The 21,763-nt window shown below is 41.6% G+C and overlaps 3 protein-coding genes across 4 annotated transcripts; 1 reads left to right on the forward strand and 2 right to left on the reverse strand.

Annotated features, from left to right (window-relative positions):
- Positions 1 to 82: 82 nt before the first annotated feature.
- Positions 83 to 2,699, reverse strand: LOC130694905 (glutathione hydrolase 1 proenzyme-like). The gene is made up of 11 exons (XM_057518020.2): positions 2,470 to 2,699; positions 2,349 to 2,403; positions 2,181 to 2,274; positions 1,883 to 2,103; positions 1,629 to 1,821; positions 1,372 to 1,569; positions 1,061 to 1,310; positions 813 to 1,003; positions 498 to 741; positions 315 to 428; positions 83 to 250 (listed from the first exon to the last, which is right to left on the reverse strand). Exons 1-11 carry the CDS (start codon positions 2,488 to 2,490, stop codon positions 83 to 85), a joined length of 1,749 nt encoding a protein of 582 aa, XP_057374003.1. The 5' UTR covers positions 2,491 to 2,699.
- A 995-nt stretch (positions 2,700 to 3,694) lies between these two features.
- LOC130694895 (SCY1-like protein 2) lies at positions 3,695 to 21,709 on the forward strand. 2 transcript variants are annotated; one of them, XM_057518001.2, is made up of 17 exons: positions 3,695 to 3,969; positions 4,143 to 4,223; positions 10,977 to 11,234; positions 12,947 to 13,327; positions 13,867 to 13,987; positions 16,160 to 16,255; positions 16,426 to 16,571; positions 16,939 to 17,069; positions 17,615 to 17,729; positions 17,863 to 18,008; positions 18,102 to 18,255; positions 18,838 to 19,087; positions 19,184 to 19,352; positions 19,488 to 19,675; positions 20,367 to 20,599; positions 20,935 to 21,114; positions 21,211 to 21,709. In XM_057518001.2, exons 3-17 carry the CDS (start codon positions 10,992 to 10,994, stop codon positions 21,232 to 21,234), a joined length of 2,577 nt encoding a protein of 858 aa, XP_057373984.1. In that variant the 5' UTR covers positions 3,695 to 3,969; positions 4,143 to 4,223; positions 10,977 to 10,991; the 3' UTR covers positions 21,235 to 21,709. The 2 variants fall into 2 exon arrangements, with proteins under 2 accessions (XP_057373984.1, XP_057373985.1); XM_057518002.2 differs by lacking the exons at positions 3,695 to 3,969; positions 4,143 to 4,223 and adding an exon at positions 8,259 to 8,560.
- LOC130694951 (alpha-crystallin B chain-like) lies at positions 4,336 to 5,691 on the reverse strand. The gene is made up of 3 exons (XM_057518093.2): positions 5,446 to 5,691; positions 5,036 to 5,160; positions 4,336 to 4,612 (listed from the first exon to the last, which is right to left on the reverse strand). Exons 1-3 carry the CDS (start codon positions 5,476 to 5,478, stop codon positions 4,420 to 4,422), a joined length of 351 nt encoding a protein of 116 aa, XP_057374076.1. The 5' UTR covers positions 5,479 to 5,691; the 3' UTR covers positions 4,336 to 4,419.
- Positions 21,710 to 21,763: the final 54 nt, after the last annotated feature.

The following is a 21,763-nucleotide window of genomic DNA, read 5'->3' on the forward strand; positions in this document are numbered from 1 at the left end:
ATTCCATACACTAGCGTATGTGAGCAGCAAATGGAGGTTGACAACAGCCTTGGGCATTTCAAGTTTTCAACGGCAATTTATCTCACGAATCCACAGGATCGATGCCGTCCACGTCTCCGCTCTTCCTCCAATCAGAATTAGCGTAAACAAGTCCATCGATTTCCACCGCAATGCCACAAACAACAGCTCCGTCCCCGTGAAGTTTGCTCGTTACGCTGTGACCTCTTGTCATCATGTCGCTGACAATCCTCTAGCAAAGAAAAAATAATTTAGCTTATTTGCAATGAATGTGAGACATAATAATGGAAACATACGGCTGGGAAACCCTTTTCGTATTCCAAGGACATGGGGAACAGCTGGTGGTGCATCCTTTTACTGTCTATGGCTTCTTTGATTGTTTCCCCAAACCACAGGTTTCGTATAATTGACTAGAAAAATTTGAAAAGATTGAATAAGATTAAAGATTTCTTTCTATTACTTTAGGATTATCTGATTACGTAGGCGGTTGCGGTAGTAATTTTCGTGCCACCAGCACCTCCAATAACCAAACGGACTCGCCCAGTTGTTGAATTGACGATCACTGTGGGCGTCATAGATGACATGGGCCTCTTTCCAGGTTTAATGAAATTTGCAGGACTCGGAGGCAATCCAAAGTAATTGATTACGTTGGGCGAGGAAAAGTCGTCCATTTGGTCGTTCATCAGGATCCCAGTTTGCTCCGAGATCCAACCAGCACCGAACCTACGTCAGGCAAGCAACAAATCAAAAACAAGGTCTTCTAGATGTTGGTCTTCTGTTACACCATTACGTACTTAAGGTTGACAGTTGATGTAAGAGCAACAGCCATTCCATTACCATCCAGAACGGAAATATGCGAGGTGCCATGGTCGTCAGGACTATACGTAACTGCTCCATAGGATCCTGGATCGTTCGATGTGAATAAATCACTGATTTTTGCCCACGTCTCCGCAGCCATGGCTTCTGAGGACAAGTTTCCAGTCAACTAGGAAAACTGACTGGTTATTCTATGAAAAGCTTAAGGGCTTTAGAATTTTCTCACCTCATGCACTTCGGGAACGAAATGAGGATCAGCCAATTTGGTTCGCTGGGCATAAGCGTGTTTGTAAGCTTCTGCAATCCGGTGGTAATTAATGAGATGTTGCGAGGTTTTGCCTACATTTTCCCCAGCTAAATTGCCATCTAAAATGTTCAACATGAAGGCTGTTAAAACTCCTGATCCAGGTGGAGGCATGGAGTACAATGTTATGTTATTGTTAAATTCCACTTTGATGGGATCCATCCATTCGGGGCTAAATTTAAATAGTTAGAAATCCATTGTTACATTTGATTTACGCTAACGGGAACTCTAACCGGTATCGTATTAAATCCTCTTTCGTGATGATTCCGCCCCTTTTTTGAATATCTTCCACTAGTTTATGGCCCACTGTTCCATTATAAAAAATGTCGATACCATAGTGGGCAATGGCTCTCAGCGTGTGGGCAAGACGTGAATTCTTCACTATGTCTCCATATCGTTTCAATTTGCCAGATTTTTCGTTCACAAAGATTCTGTTTCAACGTACACAATGACTTATATCGTACGATGTAATCACATTAATTGAAATTACCGCATGGAAGGCTCGGCTTCGATTAAATTCTGAAATTCTTTCAATGAATTTTCCAGGTGTCTATTAACTGGAATTCCTTTTTCAATTAGTTCGGCAGTCGGTAGAATCAGACGAGACCATGGCAGTTTTGCGTATTGCTGATATGCTGCCCAATATCCAGCCAGTTCACCGGGCACTGCCACAGCCAAACCGCCTGCACAAACATACTTTAAATTTATTGATCGTGTGTTAGTGGAAATAACTGAAATGCAGACCTCGTTGTGAAATGGAAGAATTCCCTTTGAACATATCTTCGTGAGCACTGATGGGTGCTACTTCTCGAGCATTAAGACATCGAGTTTGTCGCTCAACTGGATCGTAGATAGTCATAAAGAATCCACCTCCAATTCCGGCGCTCTGCGGATTTACTGCTCCTATGCAAAACACTGTAGCAATCGCCGCATCTACTGCATTTCCTCCGTCCGCCAAAACGTCACTGCACACGAATCAAATGAAATGAAGCATAAATTTAATATTAATGCATTGTTGCGTGAAATGTAAAATGAAAAATACCGTCCTATTGTTGAACAGGGGACGCCATCCGAACTGACAGCCGCCGTTTTGTATTTGCCAAGACGGGACGTTGATGGAGGTGAAAAATGTTTGCCTGTAGAGTGAAGTGCAATTTTACAAAGCATTGAACACTGTTCCAATGTTAAACATATAAAAATTTTAACGTACCCGAATTACCCCAAGCATGAATGATAAACGTAAACAGCACAAGAAGAGCAACGTGCTGTTTGAGTAGTAAAACTTAGTTTTTTTTTTAGGAGCCATTCAATATAGAAAAAGAACTTTTTACCTTTCGCGAGAAACCTTTCATTTTCCTTCGTGTCCCACGCTTATTCCCGTGAAACTCCCAAGGTGTTTGAAATCCAGAAATTTGTATAGGTCGATCTCGGGCTGAACACTTCTTTCTTTTCTTGACGTTTTAATATTTCCTGTAGGAAGTAACAAACAGGAAAAGCAATGAAGAACTATAAATCACTGAAGGCTTGGCACTGTCCTATCAATCCGTAAACGAATAGATTGGATATACAGCCCGAAACGACGTTTTTGTCTAAGATTGCATTGAATCGTGTGTACCACCGGTGGCCACCATTTAATGAACAGATGTTGCACGTAAATGAGGAAAAGCTTCGGTGGCATCTGGGTGAAATGACGTGAGAATATCTTCCGAGTTTAGCAAGGAATAGAAACAGCGACGTCTAGAAAGAGTTGCATAAGTTGAAAACTTTTGAGAATATGCGAAGTTCGTTGAATTGAATGTTACGAGGGTTTCTGTTCTTTGTAACTGTGCCCTTTGTGTAATCCAATGGGATCGATAGAATGCGAAATAGACTCGACCTCTTGATAAGGTACGCCATTTAGTGGTTACGTCCACAATAGGGAAACATGGTAAGTAAGACCTTCCTGAGATTTCCAAGTTGAAAGGTATCACTTACGACATGCGTTGCATCATTTCGAAAGAATAATAAACTATTTAAAGGATTACTTTTCATTTTTGTTGTTGATATCATTATATCATCCACTTAAGCGTTTTAAATAAACCTTAAATTCGTAGAAAAATGATTTTTGGACTGGCTAAAATAAATTGAAACGACACCAAGTGGTGGAAAACAATAGAAGTAAATCATGGCCATTTTATCACACCCTTTCCTTCTAGAATCTTCGGGTACGAGGGTAGGGTAATCTTTAGGTTGCCAAATCGTTTGGCCAAGAGAAGGCTATAACGCTTAATCTCATTGGTTGGAAGCATTGCATGACTCCATTACTGAGGACACACACGTGGCGGGCTGTTCTGTCCGAGACCTGCCAGTATCTTTTGATTTTTCAAGACGTTCATTTGAGAACTGTGCTCGTTTTGCAAGCAATTATTGTTTGATTCTGATGTACTGAATCATTGCAATGTTTCATGAACTTCCTTTTGCTTATTTTATGGAAATTCTGAGTCACAAAAAACTGGATCTTTCTTGGCGAATGCGATGGGCGCCACGTCGCACGAGCCTATTCTGGTATGCTGTTCTATTTTCGCGGGTTGCGAGTGTGTGATGACTCAAATCACTTGATGATTGTAAAATGTACTAGAAACCTTCTTTCTCGTGGTGTACAACGTGATGTGAGATTTCCTATGAATGAATCAAAGGAAAGTGCCAGCACCATTATTCGACGGGGCTGCGTACGAACATTTATTATTCAGAATGCAGTTTCTCCCATTGTTCGTTCATCTTGGTCTGTGGTTCGTTCTCGATATTTCAGTGATTTTTTCTCCTTGCGAATTTGTTGGCCGAGTCTCGAACAGGTAAGCTTTTTACGAGTATCGTGTCGTAAATTAAATTAACGTGCGTTATTGATCGCATATTAAGTTTGTTGGTTGCACACAATCAGCGACTTTTTTGTTGTTGTCAATTGACAGTCTGCTTACCAATCGTTATTTTCGAGTTTCTCTTTTTAATTTATACTTTATTTTGGCAGGTGGAAATCGTTACCAGAAAGTTGTTTCGTTAGCTAACTATTGCCGAGCGTTTCGTCATGCTCCACGAATGGCGGATGTAGGTAAGTCAAAGAACCTTTGCTTTTTAGTGTATAATGAGTTGGTACAAAACGCGGTTACAACTTGAAAGTACGTTGCTTTTTCTCCCAGCGTTTGGTTAAATCAAATCAGTAGTACGAATTTGAATGTGTGTAATAGCGGAATGGCGTTCTATCATTACAAAGATCTATGGAGGAACATTTGAAGACGATAGGCAAGTTAGGGACCGCCAGGTGAACAACGTGGGTGGTCGGATAGGTGACGATGCGGATTTGCTGGAAAAACTGGAATAATTTTCTCGTAATGGGTGGCTGTTTCTTTTGCAAAGATTGACAATATTCCATCCGGTGAAAGAGATGAATGAATGCTATTTCCATCCAATCCCATAGGTATCGCGATACGCCCTTCGAATCTTTTATTTAGGGAAAAAAACAAGAAACAAAAAGCATTAAATACTAAAACTGAAGTAACTTGAGCCTTCATCATCATTGAAATTTCCACCGCTAGATGTCTAAAACTTTTTGTTTTGCTTTTTTTTTTTCCTATTTATCTATTTTTTTTTTTCTTTTTACTTCTTTGTGGCAAGAACTGTAAGGGGATTAATGTCTGCCACATTCGAAATTGCCAACGTAACATGTAATAAAGAAACGCACCGTAAAGAACCCCCATGGAGACAAACTAGACAGGAAAACGGGGAAATCTACTTTTGGGCGTGAAAAAACATCCAGTCCAAATTCCTTTTAAATAACGTCTACCACGGGATGGGGGGGGGATACTCTGCACGCAACCGGAGTACGATATAAGAGCCAATGCGTGAAAGAAAAAAATGTCTTACCTTCTGCTGATGTATCCGTCGTCTTCCATTTGTTCGTCGTGACCGGCGTGAATGATGAGATCCCCCTCTCGTGTCATAAACACCTTGATACCAGTAGATCCGAATGGCGCCACGTTCACTTGCAGCTAATTAATCAACAAATATCATTGAGCTCCGCCAGATTATTCACTACAACCACCATCCTTATTTGTTTAAAAAAAAAAACAGGCACTTGACGTACACACGAAGGGTCGCAAATAATCGATAAGAACAATAGAGATGGAAGCAAGAATTCAATTACAACTATGTGTTTAGGACAGTTAAGTCGACAAATAAAACCGTCCGCAGGTTTGCAGTTGGGATTTTTTTTTTTTTTTTTTTTTAGAACACGCAGACAAAAGAAAAATAGTTGTAGAAAAACGTGAAATTACCTTGAAGACGTTGCCTTCCTTGTGCCACCTCATCGCGTTGTTGTGTGGGCCTTGTTAAGCACAAAGAGGCTGAGCAATCGACCAGCCTACGTTCGATATATACCTGCAGGTTATTTCTGGGGATCGATTGGGGCTGAAAATTCTCCTTCGGGTCGATATGGGCGAGGACACTGTCCTATTACAAGCGCCAAACGTCTTGAGCTCTTCTGATTGCTTTGCCCTAGTGCACTCTCTCTCCCTCCTTTTTTTTTTTTTTTTTTGAGCTCTCCCACTGCGTCTAATAATTGCTGCACCACCTTTTTTTTTAGCTGTGTGTGTGTGTGTGTGTGTGTGTGTGTAGCACGGGCGTTTTCGAAAATGGCCGGTCCGAAGTTGATTGAGACGGCACGATCAATAACAGCTGCCGACTTTCTCTTTGGACCCTCGTTGTTTTGTTCCCCTTTTGTCAAACACACGAGGGCGTTTGAGGGCAAAAACGATGCGATTCTTTGCCGACGTTTCTATTTCTGATCTCTTTTTGAATTGCTAGAAATTGATGGTTGGACGTAGGTGTTTTGCCCAATCGTCTGTTTGACGTTGCCGCTGTCAATTTCTATGAAATTCTCGTTTGACCGACCACTTGTTGCATCCTTTCGATTGATTACGCTTGCACGGCGAGGCAGGACTCTGTATGACATTTGTAACGTGTATTTAACGTACGCGTTAGATCGCTCATCGTAAATAAGCTAATTCCAGGTTGCCATTTTTCCAATTATAGCTTTGTTTTGTTTTTCGCACAGCCTTTGAGCCCATCCAGCTTATTGTACTCAATGAAGATGATATTTTTCTTTCACAATTACCCAATGATCCTTGCATCCGAACATTCAACAGTTCTTCAACAATGGCGGGAGGGGCGGGGGGAGGTATTACAATCTTGTTTTTCTTTTTTTTTTTTTTCGAATAGTGTTTTGTTTTTCTGAATGAAAAGATCAGCATAATCTCGCGCTTACCATAACACAGGGCTTGTATGCTACGAATATGGCAAACAACTGTTGTTGTGTGCGTCTGTGCACAAAGAGATGCTCTCCGTGTGCTAAAACGGGCTTATAGCGCAGGGATTTCTCTAAATAATCGTGGGTCTGAAACTCGCGTTGTTTTTGACGTCATCACCTGTTTTTGATGACAAAGTTTTCTTCGATTTTTGCATGCCTACGTGCGGCATTCCTATTTCGGCGCAAGGTTAAGAGCTATAAGGAATATATATATCTATATCTATATATACATATATATATAGATATCTTGGGAAAGCTTTAACTAAACAGATGAAAGAAAAAGGGGGGGGGAGGAGGAATGGTGGGATAAGCAGATTTGATGAAGAAAGTTGGTAAGAGTTCGACAGAGCGTGCAAATCAGGTAGAACGACGTTTGCCACAGTTCCATGCGCCCGAGAGGCAACAAGTGGAGCGTCATCAGCTTCTTTGAAAGGAGAACCGGAGTGCGAGGGAGGGGGGGGGGGGAAATGCTATACTTTTTATATTTAGTTTTTTTTTATTTTTTTTATTTGTCATAAAAGACTATATTTGGTCGATTTATTTACCCCCATCCTCCTTTTTTTTTTTTTTTTTTTTTTTATGTTGGGGCCTGTTGAAGAAGTTTTCTCTTTCGTGAACAAGCAACAAAGAAAAGAGCGCTCGTCTTGATGGCTCTTTTTCTTCCGATGGCGGAATCGATATATTTTCACCGGGATCTTTGATGGGCTCTCCTAACTTAATCATAATCCCAACGTAATGGAAAAAGGATTTCTCTGTAATCTTTTAATATTTTTCTTTTTTTTTTTTTTTTGCTTCATCTCGTTTTCGTCCTCTTGCCTTTTGCGTGTATTTCAGTCGTTGCTATAGTGACCTCTACGTCTAGTATCAAACTAAGAAAGAAGAAAGGGAGGAAAAAAGTTTCTTTGATTTCTTTTAGCGACAGGCATTTTCAGTTTGATAAAGAATCAAATGATTCCACTCACAAGTTTGTCTATTCACGTCGATTGCTTAGATGAGTTTCGTCTCTCTTGTCAGCGAATGAATTTGCTATTTTTGGAACTGTAAATCGGAGCCAATCAGACGCCTCTAAATATTTTCATTTCATTTTTCTTTTCTCTTCAAAAAAAAAAAAAACAACAATGAAATTCAAACTCGTATTGAAGTGTCACACAATTATGATTTCTCCCTCTTCCGAGAAGCTTCCCACCCCCTTTTTTTTATGTGCTATCTATCCTCGTTACGTATTCTTTGGTTTCGCGTGATACAATCCAATTGAGAGTTTGTCTTTCAATGTACCACTTTTTTCTCTCTCTCTCTCTCTTTTGCTACTCACTTCGTAACCGGATCGATATGTAGACACTACGGATGTGAGGGTCTTTTTCTCGTCCATATTCATTCCCCCTTTTCTTTTGTGTTGTTTGTATGTACACACACAGAGACACGTAGATTTACCTCAGCAGATCTGACGCTGTCGAATAGGGCACGTATACACGTTCAAACAACTTGCCAATGTAAGCAGCATGTCAATCGATACGACATTGTGCGTATGCCGATTCACCTGTTTGATACGCTATCGTTTCGTACAGCGTTTTTCTTTTGTTTTATTTCACGAGTCCGCGATGCGAGCGGCTGCAGCGCGCAACTCTCGCATAGGGAAAATTTAAAAAAAAAAAAAGGCGGACTGGCAGAAACGGTTCGAAAAACAAAATACACACGGGAGCTCTCGTCGTCGATCTAGTCTATAAAGGAGAGTCGTGCGGCAGGTGCATCAGAGAACGGAAGGACGTCGAAGCGGCAGCAAGTCCCTCTCGGTCTCGTTCTTCGTACCCGTCTCGTGCGGATGCCATTTTTGTTTTTTGTTTTTTTTTTTTCGGGGCTTGTGCAAAAATGTCTACGACGTAATCAAAGAAAATAGGAAAACAATTTTCAGTTTGTGCTCAACTACTAGTGAGAGTGGACGCGTTATTCTGAAGTGCGTCGACACATTTTGTTTTTGTTTTTTTTCATTGTAGTACAAAGAAAACGAGAAACACTTTTGAAACAATCAACAGGTTACATATATACACTGTTCTTTGCCCCGAAACTCGCGGCCGTTCAAGTTCCAGGTAAAGCTTTCCTTTTTTTTTTTTATGCATTTTTTTTTTGTTGTTGTTGTTGAAAAAAGCTTGATGATGAGCAGGGAGGGGAGGGTTGAGTCTTGGGTTTTGATAGTTGATTGGATATTTTATTTTATTTTTTTTTCCCCTTTTCCTTTCTTATTTTGCGCAAAATTGCTTTTCTTTCGTCTCTTTGACGTTGCAAACGCTGCAATTGCGCTTGCAAGATCAAAGCCCCCTTTTCGAGTAGGTCCCGTCCGCAAGAAAACAGATACTCCCATCCCTCCACCCCTCCTGTGTGTGTGTGTGTGTGTGCGTCTCCTTTGTGATGAACGAATTTGATCTTGGATCCTTTAATGCCAGGAGAAAAAAAAAAAAAAAGCTACTTGGGGGTCGAGTTTCAAACTGAGAATATCCTCGTTCATACGGCCATCGATTGGTCGTAACCAGGTGTGGAGTGAGAGGTGGGGGTGGGGTGGGTGGAGAGAAAGCGGTAGCATTTTGCAAATGCACGAACGAACGCGTTTCTTTTTGCGAAGTGAAGCGATGAATTTCAGAACATTGCGATTGATGAGATTTAACGGGTGTGAAAACAGTTTGACATCCGTTAGTGCGGAATGGGTATTAAAACTACTTCCGAAAAACATGGTGGCGGTGGGCAAGGGTTGGGTGAGGTGATGGGATGGGATTAGTCCTTCTTAAAAAAAATATGGAGTTCTCGTGTCTGGAAACTGACTTATTCATTGCGAACGCTGCGATACGAGTTGACCGCCATTTGTGCTGCCGGTCTGTCGCCATTTAGGAACTCACGTGAGAATTGTGAACCATTTTGCTCCATTCATTTCCTGTTTTGCTGTCGCGATCTATTTTTTTTTTTTTCTTTTTCTGTTCGATACAATAATAATGGCAGTACAAATGGTTTTTAAGAGGAAGTTCTCTCTCTCTCTCTCTCTCACCTGCTAATCATTATTTAAAGAGGCTTGCCTGAGTGCACGTTGCCCTTCCGCTGGCTGTGCGAGGCGATAAAAAATGCAAATGGTGCAAACTGTTCTGAACTAGGTAAGAAAACGTCGTCGAGGAGGAAATCTGAGGGTGCGAGAAATCAGGTGGATGTGACGAACAAGCAAGAAAAAAAAAAAAAAAAAAAAAATTGTTTCGTTTATCCTCGGCGATCGAGACATTTACTGAACGCGGAGATGTTTAGTAGCCTCGTTATTTATTTATTTCCCTGCATTTCCTTATGGATGTTTGTGATTTTCCTTCTTAAATGTTTTATTTCGCGGCCTTTTTTTTTTTTTTTTTTTTTTTTTTTTTCTTCTTCTTTCCCCCCTTCTAGAGATTACAGTCCGACGTTGATTTTCGCCTATTGTTGCAAATCTGTTTAATGTTTCACATTGTATGCATTTTTTCTTTTTTTTTTTCAAGCTTTTTTAATCGTTAATAGCTACTGTGTTAGAGGTACCCCTATAGGGTCTGATTTGCATACAATGTTGAACGAATTTTTGTTGTTTGTTTTTTTTTTTTTTTGTGGAAAGGGGGGGGGAGAGAGAGAGAAGGGAGAGCTTGGCTGATGTGAAAGTATGTTGATTCAATAATGAAACGAGGACATGTCCTGCGTTCGAAAATCACGCAGGAGGATTCGCCATTTGAATCTGCAAACTCGACCATTTGCTTCGTTGACGTTGACGTGTGCGACTTTGAAAAGCACTTCTTCACTACCGTGGCGCTTCCTCCCCTATTTCTTATTTTATTTTATTTTTTTTATTTTTTTAGTGTCTACCTCTAAATAAATCAACGTCGTGATTTTATCACGAACGCATGCAAAAAATATGTAGGCCATTTTCTTCCTATTGGTTGGCAAACGCTCGCACAAAATTGTTCGCATAATTAGAACAAATCAGATGCGCCATTTCGATCTCTTTTTTGTTTTTATTTTTAGAGATTCACGTTTGACGTCGTCTCGTTCGAAACGAATCAAAGGCCATTAACAAGGTCGACGTGGATCGATGGTACTCGAAAAACGGTACCATTCAAATATCGATAGCATCTCGGCAGTTCCTCACATTTTATTTTCAAATCAAAGCCACGGATGTGTTTGATCCCCACACACAAAAAAAAAAGATGTTTTTTTTTTAAATGCTAATGATTCTAATTCGGTTCGTTCAATACCGTTCAATTAACCGGCTTGCAATTGATTATAAAAAAATACCCCTCCTCCCACACCCAACCTTTCCCCCCCCCCCCGCTTAATTAGATCTCTATGGTTTCTCGTTGTTGTTGACGATCGACATTCAATTGTCATGTGCAGCGTTTAGGATTCTCACGGCCAATCAAAAAAAAAAAAAAAAAAAAAAAAAGGGGGGGGGGAATTGATTAATTTATTTTTTATTTATTTTTTTATTTATTTTTTTTTTTTTTTTTTTAGGGCCGAACACATCTTATGCCGTGTATCAGCATGTTTTCGCGCTTTAAAGCGGATCGGAGCGGAGGCGGCGGCGGCATCGGAAGTTACGGAAGTGGTAGCAACGGTGCCGGCGGTGGCGCTGGCGGTTCGTCCCTCTCGCAAAGTTTACTCGAAGGCAATGCCATCACGACTTTTTTCGAAATCGGCCGACAAACAGCCACGGCCGGACCGGGATACCTTTGGAAAGTTCACGACGCCTATCGTAAGAGCGATGGCAAAGTACGTATTTTATTATTTTATTTTATTTCCTAATGAAATTTCATTACTAATTTCAAAAAGAAAAAGATGGATGTCCTATTGTTTGCCTCGTATTCGTTTGTGCCTTGCGATGCATTATCATTCCTGTACAAGACGAGAAAGAGAGAGAAGGGTAATAGTTTTCTCGTGATTGATGCCGTCAAGTCAATTCGATTTAGAGTTTGCACACGGATCGTGTCTGGCTTCTTTTCATCCCAACCCCTTTTTGTAGCCGGAAGTTTAGCCTGTGGGCTGCGGTGGATGGTGTTGTGAAAGCCACCATCCAAAATAGAGGCGAGCCTGTTCAAATAGTCAAAAGCGAATCCGTGATAATGTCTCGATGACGTTCGTGTGTCCTTAGAAACAGGTTGGAAGTCGTCTGAATGATACTTGCATCGTGTTTCGGCGGGGCGGGGCGAACGTGCCCAATCCCATTGAAAGCATCCAAGGCAATTTTGCATATTCATTTTCGTTTCTCTTCTCAACGAAAACGACCCGTACAAAGAGTAGAATCATTTTGTGTTTCATTCTTTTTTTTTTTTCTTTTTTTTTTAAATCAAAACACGCTGCTCCGTGAATACTTTTCCATTTTTAGCAATTCATTTTTTTTTTTTTTTTTCGAAAGGGCGGGTTTAATTTTCTCATTTGCGTTCACGCGAAGCCAATCGATTCAATCTCCATTTCTCCGCCGTTCTTTTTCTGGCTGATTGCGTTTTTCTTTTTTTCTTTTTTTTTTTGCCCTATTGGAACCGAAACGCTAAAAATAACGTCAAAATGTGTGGCGTCGTCTATTTTTCTGGCCATTCATGTGATTGACTGGGGCATTAGTCGTGAGCGGAGCGTGAAATGAACACGGAAGAAAAAAGGTATACGCCCTTGGCCTACACACACTAGCACACAACGGGAGGGGGGGGTGAAACAAGTGCAGCTGTCGGTTGGATCGATACGGAAAAAAAAAAAAAAAAAAAAAGGGGGGGGGGAGAGCGGGATGCGTGAATAAATTAGACGGGCCCAAAAATGATATCTACTCTCTTTCTGGTTTTCTCACGAATTTTTCACCCGTTGGGCCTGAAACTGTCGAAATCAAAACAACGTGAGGAACTTGCAATTTTTTCTTTGCCCTTTAAAAAATCAAATTTTCTTTTTGTTGTTGACATTTTTGAGAGAAAGATCAAACAGTTAGGGCAAATGACGTCAAAAGTTAACTTTGTCAAGAAGCCCGCCCTAGCGGTGACGATTCACCCATCTGTTAATACGTTACTTGGGTAACACAAGTCTCGTTACAAGTCAAATAAAAAAAAAAAAAAAGAAAAAGAAAGAAATAAGAATTAGTTTTCTTTAAAGTACTTCTTTCGGTGTGGACGCAATATTTGAAGGATTGTTAACAATACCCTCCCCCCCCCCCCTTCCCTCCCGAAAAAAAAAAAGAATGTTATTGACGTGCGTGTACAGTTAGTCGAAAGGAAGGAGCCTGTTGGAATAATGGATTACACGGGTCGTTTGTTGCCGTCAATTAGCCGGACGCAACTGCATTGGATAGGTCACGTTAATTGCAACAAACGGGGTGGGGTGGGGGGTGGGGTAGGGTTTTGATTATTGTTGTTTTGTGCAAGTTTCGCTTTGATTTGTGATGTTGATGTGCATTATTATTATTATTATTATATATATATATTTTTTTAAATCGCAAATGTTAGGAAGCGTCCGTATTTCTATTTGATAAGCGGACGGCGGACAAGTTGCACAAGCCGCGCCGGAAGGAAACCATTTCCGAGATGTTGAGACACGGCGTCCGCCAATTGGAGCGCTGCCGCCACCCGCGGCTCCTTCACGTTTTGCACTCGGTCGAGGAGACGAGCGACACGCTGGCCTTCGCCACCGAGCCCGTTTCGACGTCGCTCGGCAACGTGCTCGCCGCCATCGAAGACGGCGCTGACGTTCAGCAACCGTCGGCCAGCAGCAACACGATAGCCGTTGCCGAAACGCACAACGGAAGTCGACGCAACAGCGCCCGGGACATCCGACCGAACGACGTTCAGTCCTTTCTGGATATTGAAATCAAATACGGCATTTATCAGGTAAAAACCGAGTACGTACCAAGTATTTCGGGGCGGGTGGGGTGAGGTAGTGGCTAATGGGCCAACTTTTGATAGTTCGAATCATTTTTTGTTGTTTTTTTTTCTTTGCTTGCCCTCCCTCGCTCTTTATTTCGGCGCAAATGGAGCGGAAATTCGACTCGAAATGAGGAAATCAATCGATCGATCGCATTTTTCATTCGATCGTCTTCTTAACGATGCAATTTGATTCGTACGGGAAAAAGGGACGAATTTTTGGACGCATGAGTTGAAAATGTTCCAGTTTTTTTGTTGGTTGGCGTATCGATTGATGTCGTTTCATCGTTGGAATTGTGAGAAATCATTCTCGCTTAACTGGAACATTTTCTTGATTTTTGTTTTGTAAAATGGGAAAAGAAAGAAAAAAACAAAAAAAAAAGAAGAAGTTTTTAACGAGATGATTGATGTTGTTTGCTGGGCTTACTAACGGCTTTGCTCGGTGAGATTGAGCCGTGCGATTTGTTGATCAATAATTCTTGTATTTGTCGGTCTCATCCAAATAGTTGATCGAGGCGCTGAGTTTCCTACACATGACGGCCCACCTGTTGCACCGAAACGTCTGCCCGGGCTCGGTCCTCGTGACGCGACGCGGCACCTGGAAACTAGCCGGCCTCGAATTCGCAGGTAATAATTCAAAGTCTATTTATTTATTTTATTTTTTTTTTTCCTTCTTTTATCTTATTTAATTCTTTTAAAAGGGAGAGATTCAGACTCTTTTCTCAACGTTGACGAATTGTTATTTTGCGACAGCTATTTTCTCGCGATGTTACAGAGTACAAACAGAAACAATTGTTTTTATTTTCGTTCTCGTGGGATGTCAATCTGCACGAGCAGCTACGCAAATTTCAAAAGCAAAAAAGCCAACAGCGAAAGGAAGTTGGGCAATAGAAAGAGAGGCCCCGTCAGTTGGTTAGGTTGAATTAAATCAGGCCCGGAACATCATTCGGGACGTGTACGAACATTTCCGAATTTGCGAGAGTGTGTCTGCATGGGTACCCACGTTCCTTGTTTTTTTTTTTTTTTTTTTTTTTTTTTGTTTTATTATTGTGAAAGGGAATAAGAAAGGAAACGTGGTTTTGATAGAACCGTATGTTTTAACGATGCAGTTTATTATTTTATATATATATATATAAATATTTCGCGATCGTAAAAGAATGGTGGGTGACGAGAGAAGAGGCAGTGTTAGATGACAAGAGTTTGGAATGAAATTTTGCTCCCATCCATTGATTGATTGATTGATTGATTTATTTATTTTGTTCGAAAGGAGAGGAAAAATTGAAACTAAGTTTTGCTTCCAACTTTGGTAGGAGAGATTATTTTTTATTTTTTTTTTTTTTTCTAAAGCAAAAGAAAAATGTAGATTTATAGACGGGGGTGCATTCTGAATTTTATTTAGTTTTCTTTTCTTTTTTTATCGGTTTGCTTATCAAATCCGTCGAGTTGGAACGAACGGGACAATGTCAAAAGATCCTGGTAGGTCCCCTTCAGTGGCTATGGCAACGGTCGCATGAGTTTCTCTATCGCGTTACACGCCCGCTCACGCGTTAACTCACATAGGGGCAAGTAGCGCGTGTAACTAATATGCTCTTTCATTTCTCTCTCTTGCTCTCTCTCTTTTTTTTTTTCTTCTTCTTCTTCTTCTTCTTCTTTCCTCTTTCAAATTTCCTAGTGCCAACTAAGAATTAAAAAAAAAAAAAATAAAACATGACAAATCAAATATGAAACGAGTTTAAACGGCTATCTGGCGACACGATTTGAAAAATCTTGTACGATGGTCGTTTCGAACGCAAACGGCCACCACGAGTTTGTTTGTGGGAGAGAGAGAGAGAGAGAGAGAGGGGGGGGTCCTTAACGGCCGTGTACCAGCGGCGTGCGGAAGAGATGCGGAGACGCCGAAAAAGAAATCAATAACTTACCTTGCCCACCTATATATGCGCAGCTGGTCCCGCTGATCTCGTTTATTTTTCTTATTTTTTCTTGTTTGCCTACATGGGCGACATGCAAGGCGAGATGTTTATCCTAGAGCTCTCTTTCACCAATCGATCTCGAGAAAAAAAAAAAAAAAAAGCTTTCCGTTTCCTTGGCATTTCTGTTGTTGTTTTCTTCTGCTTTCAACTTCCGTTCTTTATTGCGGAATTGTTCTATCGAGTCTTGTGCGTATCCGACAACGACAAAACTTTGGGTCCCGCTCCTCCTCCGCCTTCCGATCGTCAAAGTCGGTTGGAAAATGTTGGGACAAAAGATCGAAAACAAAAAAAAAAAACAATTCTATTTCGTGGCGATGGAATGGCTGATTATAGATGGCACTGCGTGAAGTTGAACGAGTTCGCTAAATGTCGGCTCTCTCTCTCTCTCGCTCTCTCCCCGCCTGCTATAAATAGTCTAGAGAAACTTTGTTGACTTGAGTTTGTATTTATAGACATTGTCGCGGCATGTGACGTCCACTTCCGTGTCGCCAACGTCCGGTGCGTTGCTGCTCGCATCCGTTCCTCGTAACGATGTTCAAACGGGACGAACGTCTCGTTTATGACTTTTGGGATTTATTGTTTTTAGAGAAGAAAAAAAAAATGAATGATTGTAGCTTTGTCGCAAAGAGTAATGTCTTCCCTAACAACGTAATCAATCTCGTAAGCGTAAGACTTCCCCTCCCCCTTTTTTTTTCCCTTATGAATACGCCAAAGCGCACGTTTAATCTCCGGTATGACGTCATCTTTTATGAATGATGTTATTGGGCTTTTTGCGCGATTGGACAGGGTCAATGTATTGGAAATGATTTTTTGTTTTGCCCCTACGCAGAACGGATGAACGAACAGGATGGATCCGAATCGCTGACCGTCCAGCGGTGGACGTCCCGGATCGCCAAGATGGCGCAACCCGATTTAGATTTCATTGGTAAGTCTATTCAAGTCATTCTCTCGATACAAATATTTCAATTTTTTCTTTCTTTTTTTTTTTGATTGCTTATTTTGATGAATTTGATTTTGTTAATTGAATTTGTTTAACGCGTAATCAAAAGATGATGTTTCTAATTCATTTTGTGGATGGACGAATGACGTAAACAGCACCGGAAGTTCAGTCGCAGTCGACAGTTAGCGCTGCCAGCGACATGTTCTCGCTGGGTTTGGTGGTGGCGGCCATCTTCAATCGGGGCCGGCCACTCATCCAGGCCAATCACAGCAATCCGAATTACACCAAGCAAATGGAAATGGTAAATCACATCGTAATGGATGATCCTTCGTTTAGAACACAAATCTTTTCACCTTCCAATCGAATCCGATCGGCATCATTTTTTTTTTGCTTGACCTCCTCCTGTAATTGGCAAGTTAAGCCGCTCGTCAAAAGAAAAAAAAGGGACAAGGAGCCGTTTTTCAAATCGATTAAGATCGACGCCATCCATCGGCGATCGATCAACGTCACCATCTAATTGAAACGGCGACGTTTCTAATTGAAACTAAAGAACTTTTCAATCCCCACTCTTTTCCTGGTTGACATTTGTTTTCTTCAATCTTTACATATTTTGTATGCAAACGTATTTTCCTTGTATTTTTCTTGTTTGTTTTTGTTTTTTTTTTCAGTTGAATGATCAACTGCGAAATGTGCTTCCATCTCTGCCGGTGGGTCTACAAGAAGCGCTGATTCGGCTATTGAGTCGTGACGCACGTAAACGGCCCAACGCTCAGCTCCTCTCGTCTATCAAATTCTTCAGGTAGATTCATTTGAATATTTTTTTTTTTGACGTTTTTTTTTTTTTTATTTTCTCTCGGGCCCCCACCGTTCTCTGATTGCAAACTATTTGAAAAAAAAAAAAAAATGGATGGATATATTGAAAGCTTGTCGCGAATATAAAAAAAAAAAAAGAAGAGAGCGAAAACGTGAAAGAGGATTTCTATCTTTTGCAATAATAAAAAATGAAATCATTCAATCGCCGTGAATGCGCAGCAGAAAGGAGAGATGCTCTTCTCTTTCCCCCCCCCCTCCCATCGCTCTTCTAATATGGAGTCTATACAAGATCCCGCAAATCGGATTACTAGGCGCAAGGACGGAGCGCGATCGAACGATGACTCTCGCTCCGATGCGTCCGAGGCGTTGCATTGGAAATATCTTACAAAGAAGAAGAAAAAAAAAAAATTGTGTGCAATTCCTTGTGACTTGCTTACACTATTTATTTCGTTTGGCTGACAAGAAAGAAAAAATTGCATTTTCATTTTTATTTTTGTATGTACACACACACACACACACACACAAAAAAAGCGATCCGGCCGTGCATGCGCTCCAATTCCTCGACGTCATCAACATGAAAGATCCCGGACAAAAGTCGCAGTTTTACCGCACCACTCTGAAAGATATCCTGCCATCGATTCCCAAGGTAAGAGGGCGAACCCAATTCAATAAAAAAAAAAAAATAAATAAGAGGCCATTAGTTTGATTGTTTCTCTTGACTGTTATTAATAAGATTGGCATTTCATCGATCGTGTCCTTTTTTATTTGTCTCAAAACAGAAACTTTGGTTCCAACACGTCTGGCCCAGCCTCCAGCAAGAGCTGAGAACGCAGGAGGTTTTGGCGGCGGCCCTCCAACCCATTTTGCTCATGATCCAGGAGATCTCGCCCGACGAGTACCAACTGCACATCATGCCTACCATCAGGTTGTTTGTTATTATTATTTGTGTTTGTTTTGAACGCTAATGAATGCGTTGTATGAAATTGTTGAAACTTAACCATCAACAAAAACCCAACAGACAGATCCTCGGCGTTCCCAAATCGATCCAGGCCAGCGTGACGCTTCTGGAGAACTTGCACATCATCGTGGAAAAGACGCCGGTAGAGGATCTGCAGGCTGAAATCTTTCCCATGCTCTTCTCGTCTTACGAGTCGACCACTTTACAAGTCCAGGTAAATATTTGCATATGTTCACTTATTTTCTTTTTTGTTCCAGAAAGAAAAAAAGAATGGCCACGATGCACTTTAGTGTACCCGCAGGGAAAGGGATCCATTTCTTGTGGCTTTATTTTATTTTTTTTTATTTATTCTGGCGATGGGGTTAGCAGTTGGTACGATCGATCTCACCCTATAGAAGGAGCTTGTTGAGTTCCAGTTTCGAAAAACAACTGACGCTGAGACAACGGCCAGGGAAATGATTCCCCAGGTTGTCGGATATTTAAAAAAAAAAAAAAAAAGATCATGTCAAAAAGCATTTTTTTTTTTTTTTTTTTTAAAGAAGTGAATCTCTATTGCATTGCACCCAAGAACCTCGTAAAGTTTGTCAGGGGCAACTAACAATGGGTTGTCTTTTATACGTAAGTATATATCTATATATATATATTTCTGGAACCTCTAACGAGGTCCTTGCTTTCCTCTAGAACCGCACATGGATTTTTACAAAAATATTTCCTCCTCTTCGCTTTTTGTTTTGTCCCGTCTGACTGAAATAATTGACCTGACATTTTGTTTTTGTTGGAAAAAAAAAAAAAAAAGAGCGCAGCGCTAGTGGCCGTGACCAACATTGCCGCGTCGCTCGACGACCAAATGATCCGCAAATCGGTTCTGCCCAAGACGAAACTGGTGTTTGAGCGCAATTCGGGCGATCTCAAACTGACGCTGAACGTGCTGGCCTGTCTGGCTCAGGTCATCGATCGACTGGACAAGTCGGCCATCATCGACGAGGTCCTGCCACTTCTATGGGACGTCAAACTCCAGGACCCCGAAATCATCCAAGAAGTCGTCAGTAAGTGTTTTTGCTCGCGCGTGCTGCCCTCTATCTCGTTTGAGCGTATTGTTTCAAACCCTCTGTGTGTGTGTGTGTGTGTGTGTGTGTGTGCAGGCATCTACCAGCGGATGATTAGCAACAAGAAGAACGGGCTGTCCGTCAGTTTGATGGCCACTCGAGTGATGCCGTCGCTTCTGCCGCAAACGATGAATCCTTCACTCAGCCTCGAGCAGTTCTCCAATCTGCTCGAGGTCCTGCAGGAGATGCTCGACCACATCGACAGGTACTGTTGTTTCCTTTTTTTTTTTTTTTAGAAAACAATGTACCCGAATAGGCTATCGAATTAAAGAGCCTTACATCATTATGTCAATCATCATTGTTGTTGTATTTCTTTTCTGTGTTGTTTTCGATGGAAAAGGCATCAACGTAATAAGCTCAAGTTGGACAACCTGTCGCTGGGGACGAGCCCGGAGCGGATGAGGCCGTTGCGGCACCAGCACAGCACGGACAACATGCACGCCGCCAACAACTTCAACATCCCGTTCGTCAAAGTGGAACAGCGCAAAACCTGCAGCGAGGAAAACATGATCAAGAACCATTCGTCCAGTAAGTTGGATCTCGTATTTCTTTCGCTTCTGCACCAACGTTGCCATATTAGATTATTCAACAACTCGGTCAAGGCAAAAAAAAAAACACAACAACAAAACGAACTCACTCTACAAAGGAAATATTTTTTTATAGCATTTTTATGTGTGTGTGTGTGTATGTTTCGCTCTCTTCACGCCAAACTATCACATTGGCTTTATTAGATATTTATACGTCAGACGTGAAAGGGCAGGGGACAGGGAACGAACGTTTCGAATGAGGCATCATCACGACAATGGGACGTGTGTGTGTGTGTGTTTGCTGTGTATAGTACTTATTTTCGACTGGTAACTAGGCATTTAGCATGGCGAAGCTCTCGAGCGGCAGCTACCCAACGTCTAATGAAGTTGTTGAATCGATAAAACTTAATACACTGGCAGAACACAAGCCCTAGCCGGGCTGAGTGTTTTGTTGTGTATACCGTGTTTGGTTTGAAAACCCCGTGCACAATGAACACACACACACACACACACACACACACACACACAAGGGCATGTAAAACTCTCGCGTAAAAGACTTGGTTCATTAAAAAACGGCAGTTTGGAGAAGCTTTGGAAATTGTCGTTGCAGCCCTTCCTCGAGGGGATGGAAGGGCCTCCTTTTGTTATTTTTCCTTACATTAATGAGTGCGATGATGTGCTTTTCTGTTCAGATTCAGGACCCGGCTCGCCGGATAGCAATTACCTACGAGTAGCCCAATCTCTAGCTGGCCGCCGACTCTCAGACAACAGCAATTCGAGCAATCGCGGACGTCCAGCGCCGTCGTCTAGCGTCCACCTTTCGCCAGCGACCTGCCTCTCTGTCGGCTCTTTGCCGACTCGACGCCATTCCAGCATCGGATCCACCGACAGGAGACCATCCACTGCCAACCTTCTACCTCCTTCGGTACGGGGGGGGGGCATTTGTTGTTGTGACTTGCGAATAACGTTCGCTTTGTTTTCTGAATAACCCAAAGCAAATCGTTGGATCATTATGACGATGTGACGTCACGTCGCATCGTTATCGCGTTACACGTCTTCAACGTGTTGCTAAAATGTATTCGAGTTACTCGCAGCGAAAAGCTTTCGGCGTGTTACCGATTTGAATTCCATAACATTTGTTCGGGGGAAACGTGGGTGGACTTTATAAGATATGATCAGATATCATTTAATTTTTTTTTTGTAAGTTACGAAGCGAAACTCATTTTGCTTTTCTGTCTGTGTTATCCGGGCTGATTAAAGAGCGGCGGACCGAACGGCAGTACGAGCGTGCCCATGCTGAGTACGGGCTCCATCTCATCATTCAGCGGGCTAAGCGGCTTGACAAGCCGACGGCCATCCATGTGTCCACCTACCTTCATTACGGGAAATAGGACAACGGAGAGCGGATCGTCGATCCTCCAGCAAATTGGATCCGGCGTGGTGAGGAAACTCTCTCTTCGACATAGCTGATTGAATGAGGATGCGTCTATCTTTTAATTCCATCATGTTTTTTTCTTTGCTTTCTTTCTCTTGTAGTATCAACTTTTTTCTGGCAAGTGAACATCCATCGCGTTTGTTGGTGAGTTTCCCAGCTTCTTTCTGTTCGACTTTTGCTGGCATTTTCCAGCAACGATGCCCTTCAGTTGAAAAGAACAAAAACATCCCAGCTGTACAGATGAACACACTGTCTACCTACAAAAGTATTTTTCTTTTGCTGCAACAAAATATTAGATAGAATTGTTTTCTTCCCCAGAACGTTGACGATTGATTGACCATGGCGGTGTAAAACCGCTTATTTTTAACGCACAGCCGTTCATTTCACCCGAAAAGATTTTTAAAAAATAACATTGTTTATAAACAACATTATATTTTCGTCTTTTAATTGGTCGTCTCGGACCTGTTGTATATGCTTAATTTTTGTCTTGTGCCCTCCTCGATAAACTACAAAAAGAAAATTTCTCATTTGAGACCTCTCCACATGATGTATTCAAATACCTTCTCTTTTAACGCCCATGTACACAACAGTGGTCAAAATAAACACGACAGTGTTCATAGATGATGGATGGGTTTGACAGTTGTTGTTTTATTC

This window comes from Daphnia carinata, chromosome 4 (genome assembly GCF_022539665.2).
Source record: "Daphnia carinata strain CSIRO-1 chromosome 4, CSIRO_AGI_Dcar_HiC_V3, whole genome shotgun sequence".
Taxonomy (NCBI): Eukaryota; Metazoa; Arthropoda; class Branchiopoda; order Diplostraca; family Daphniidae; genus Daphnia; species Daphnia carinata.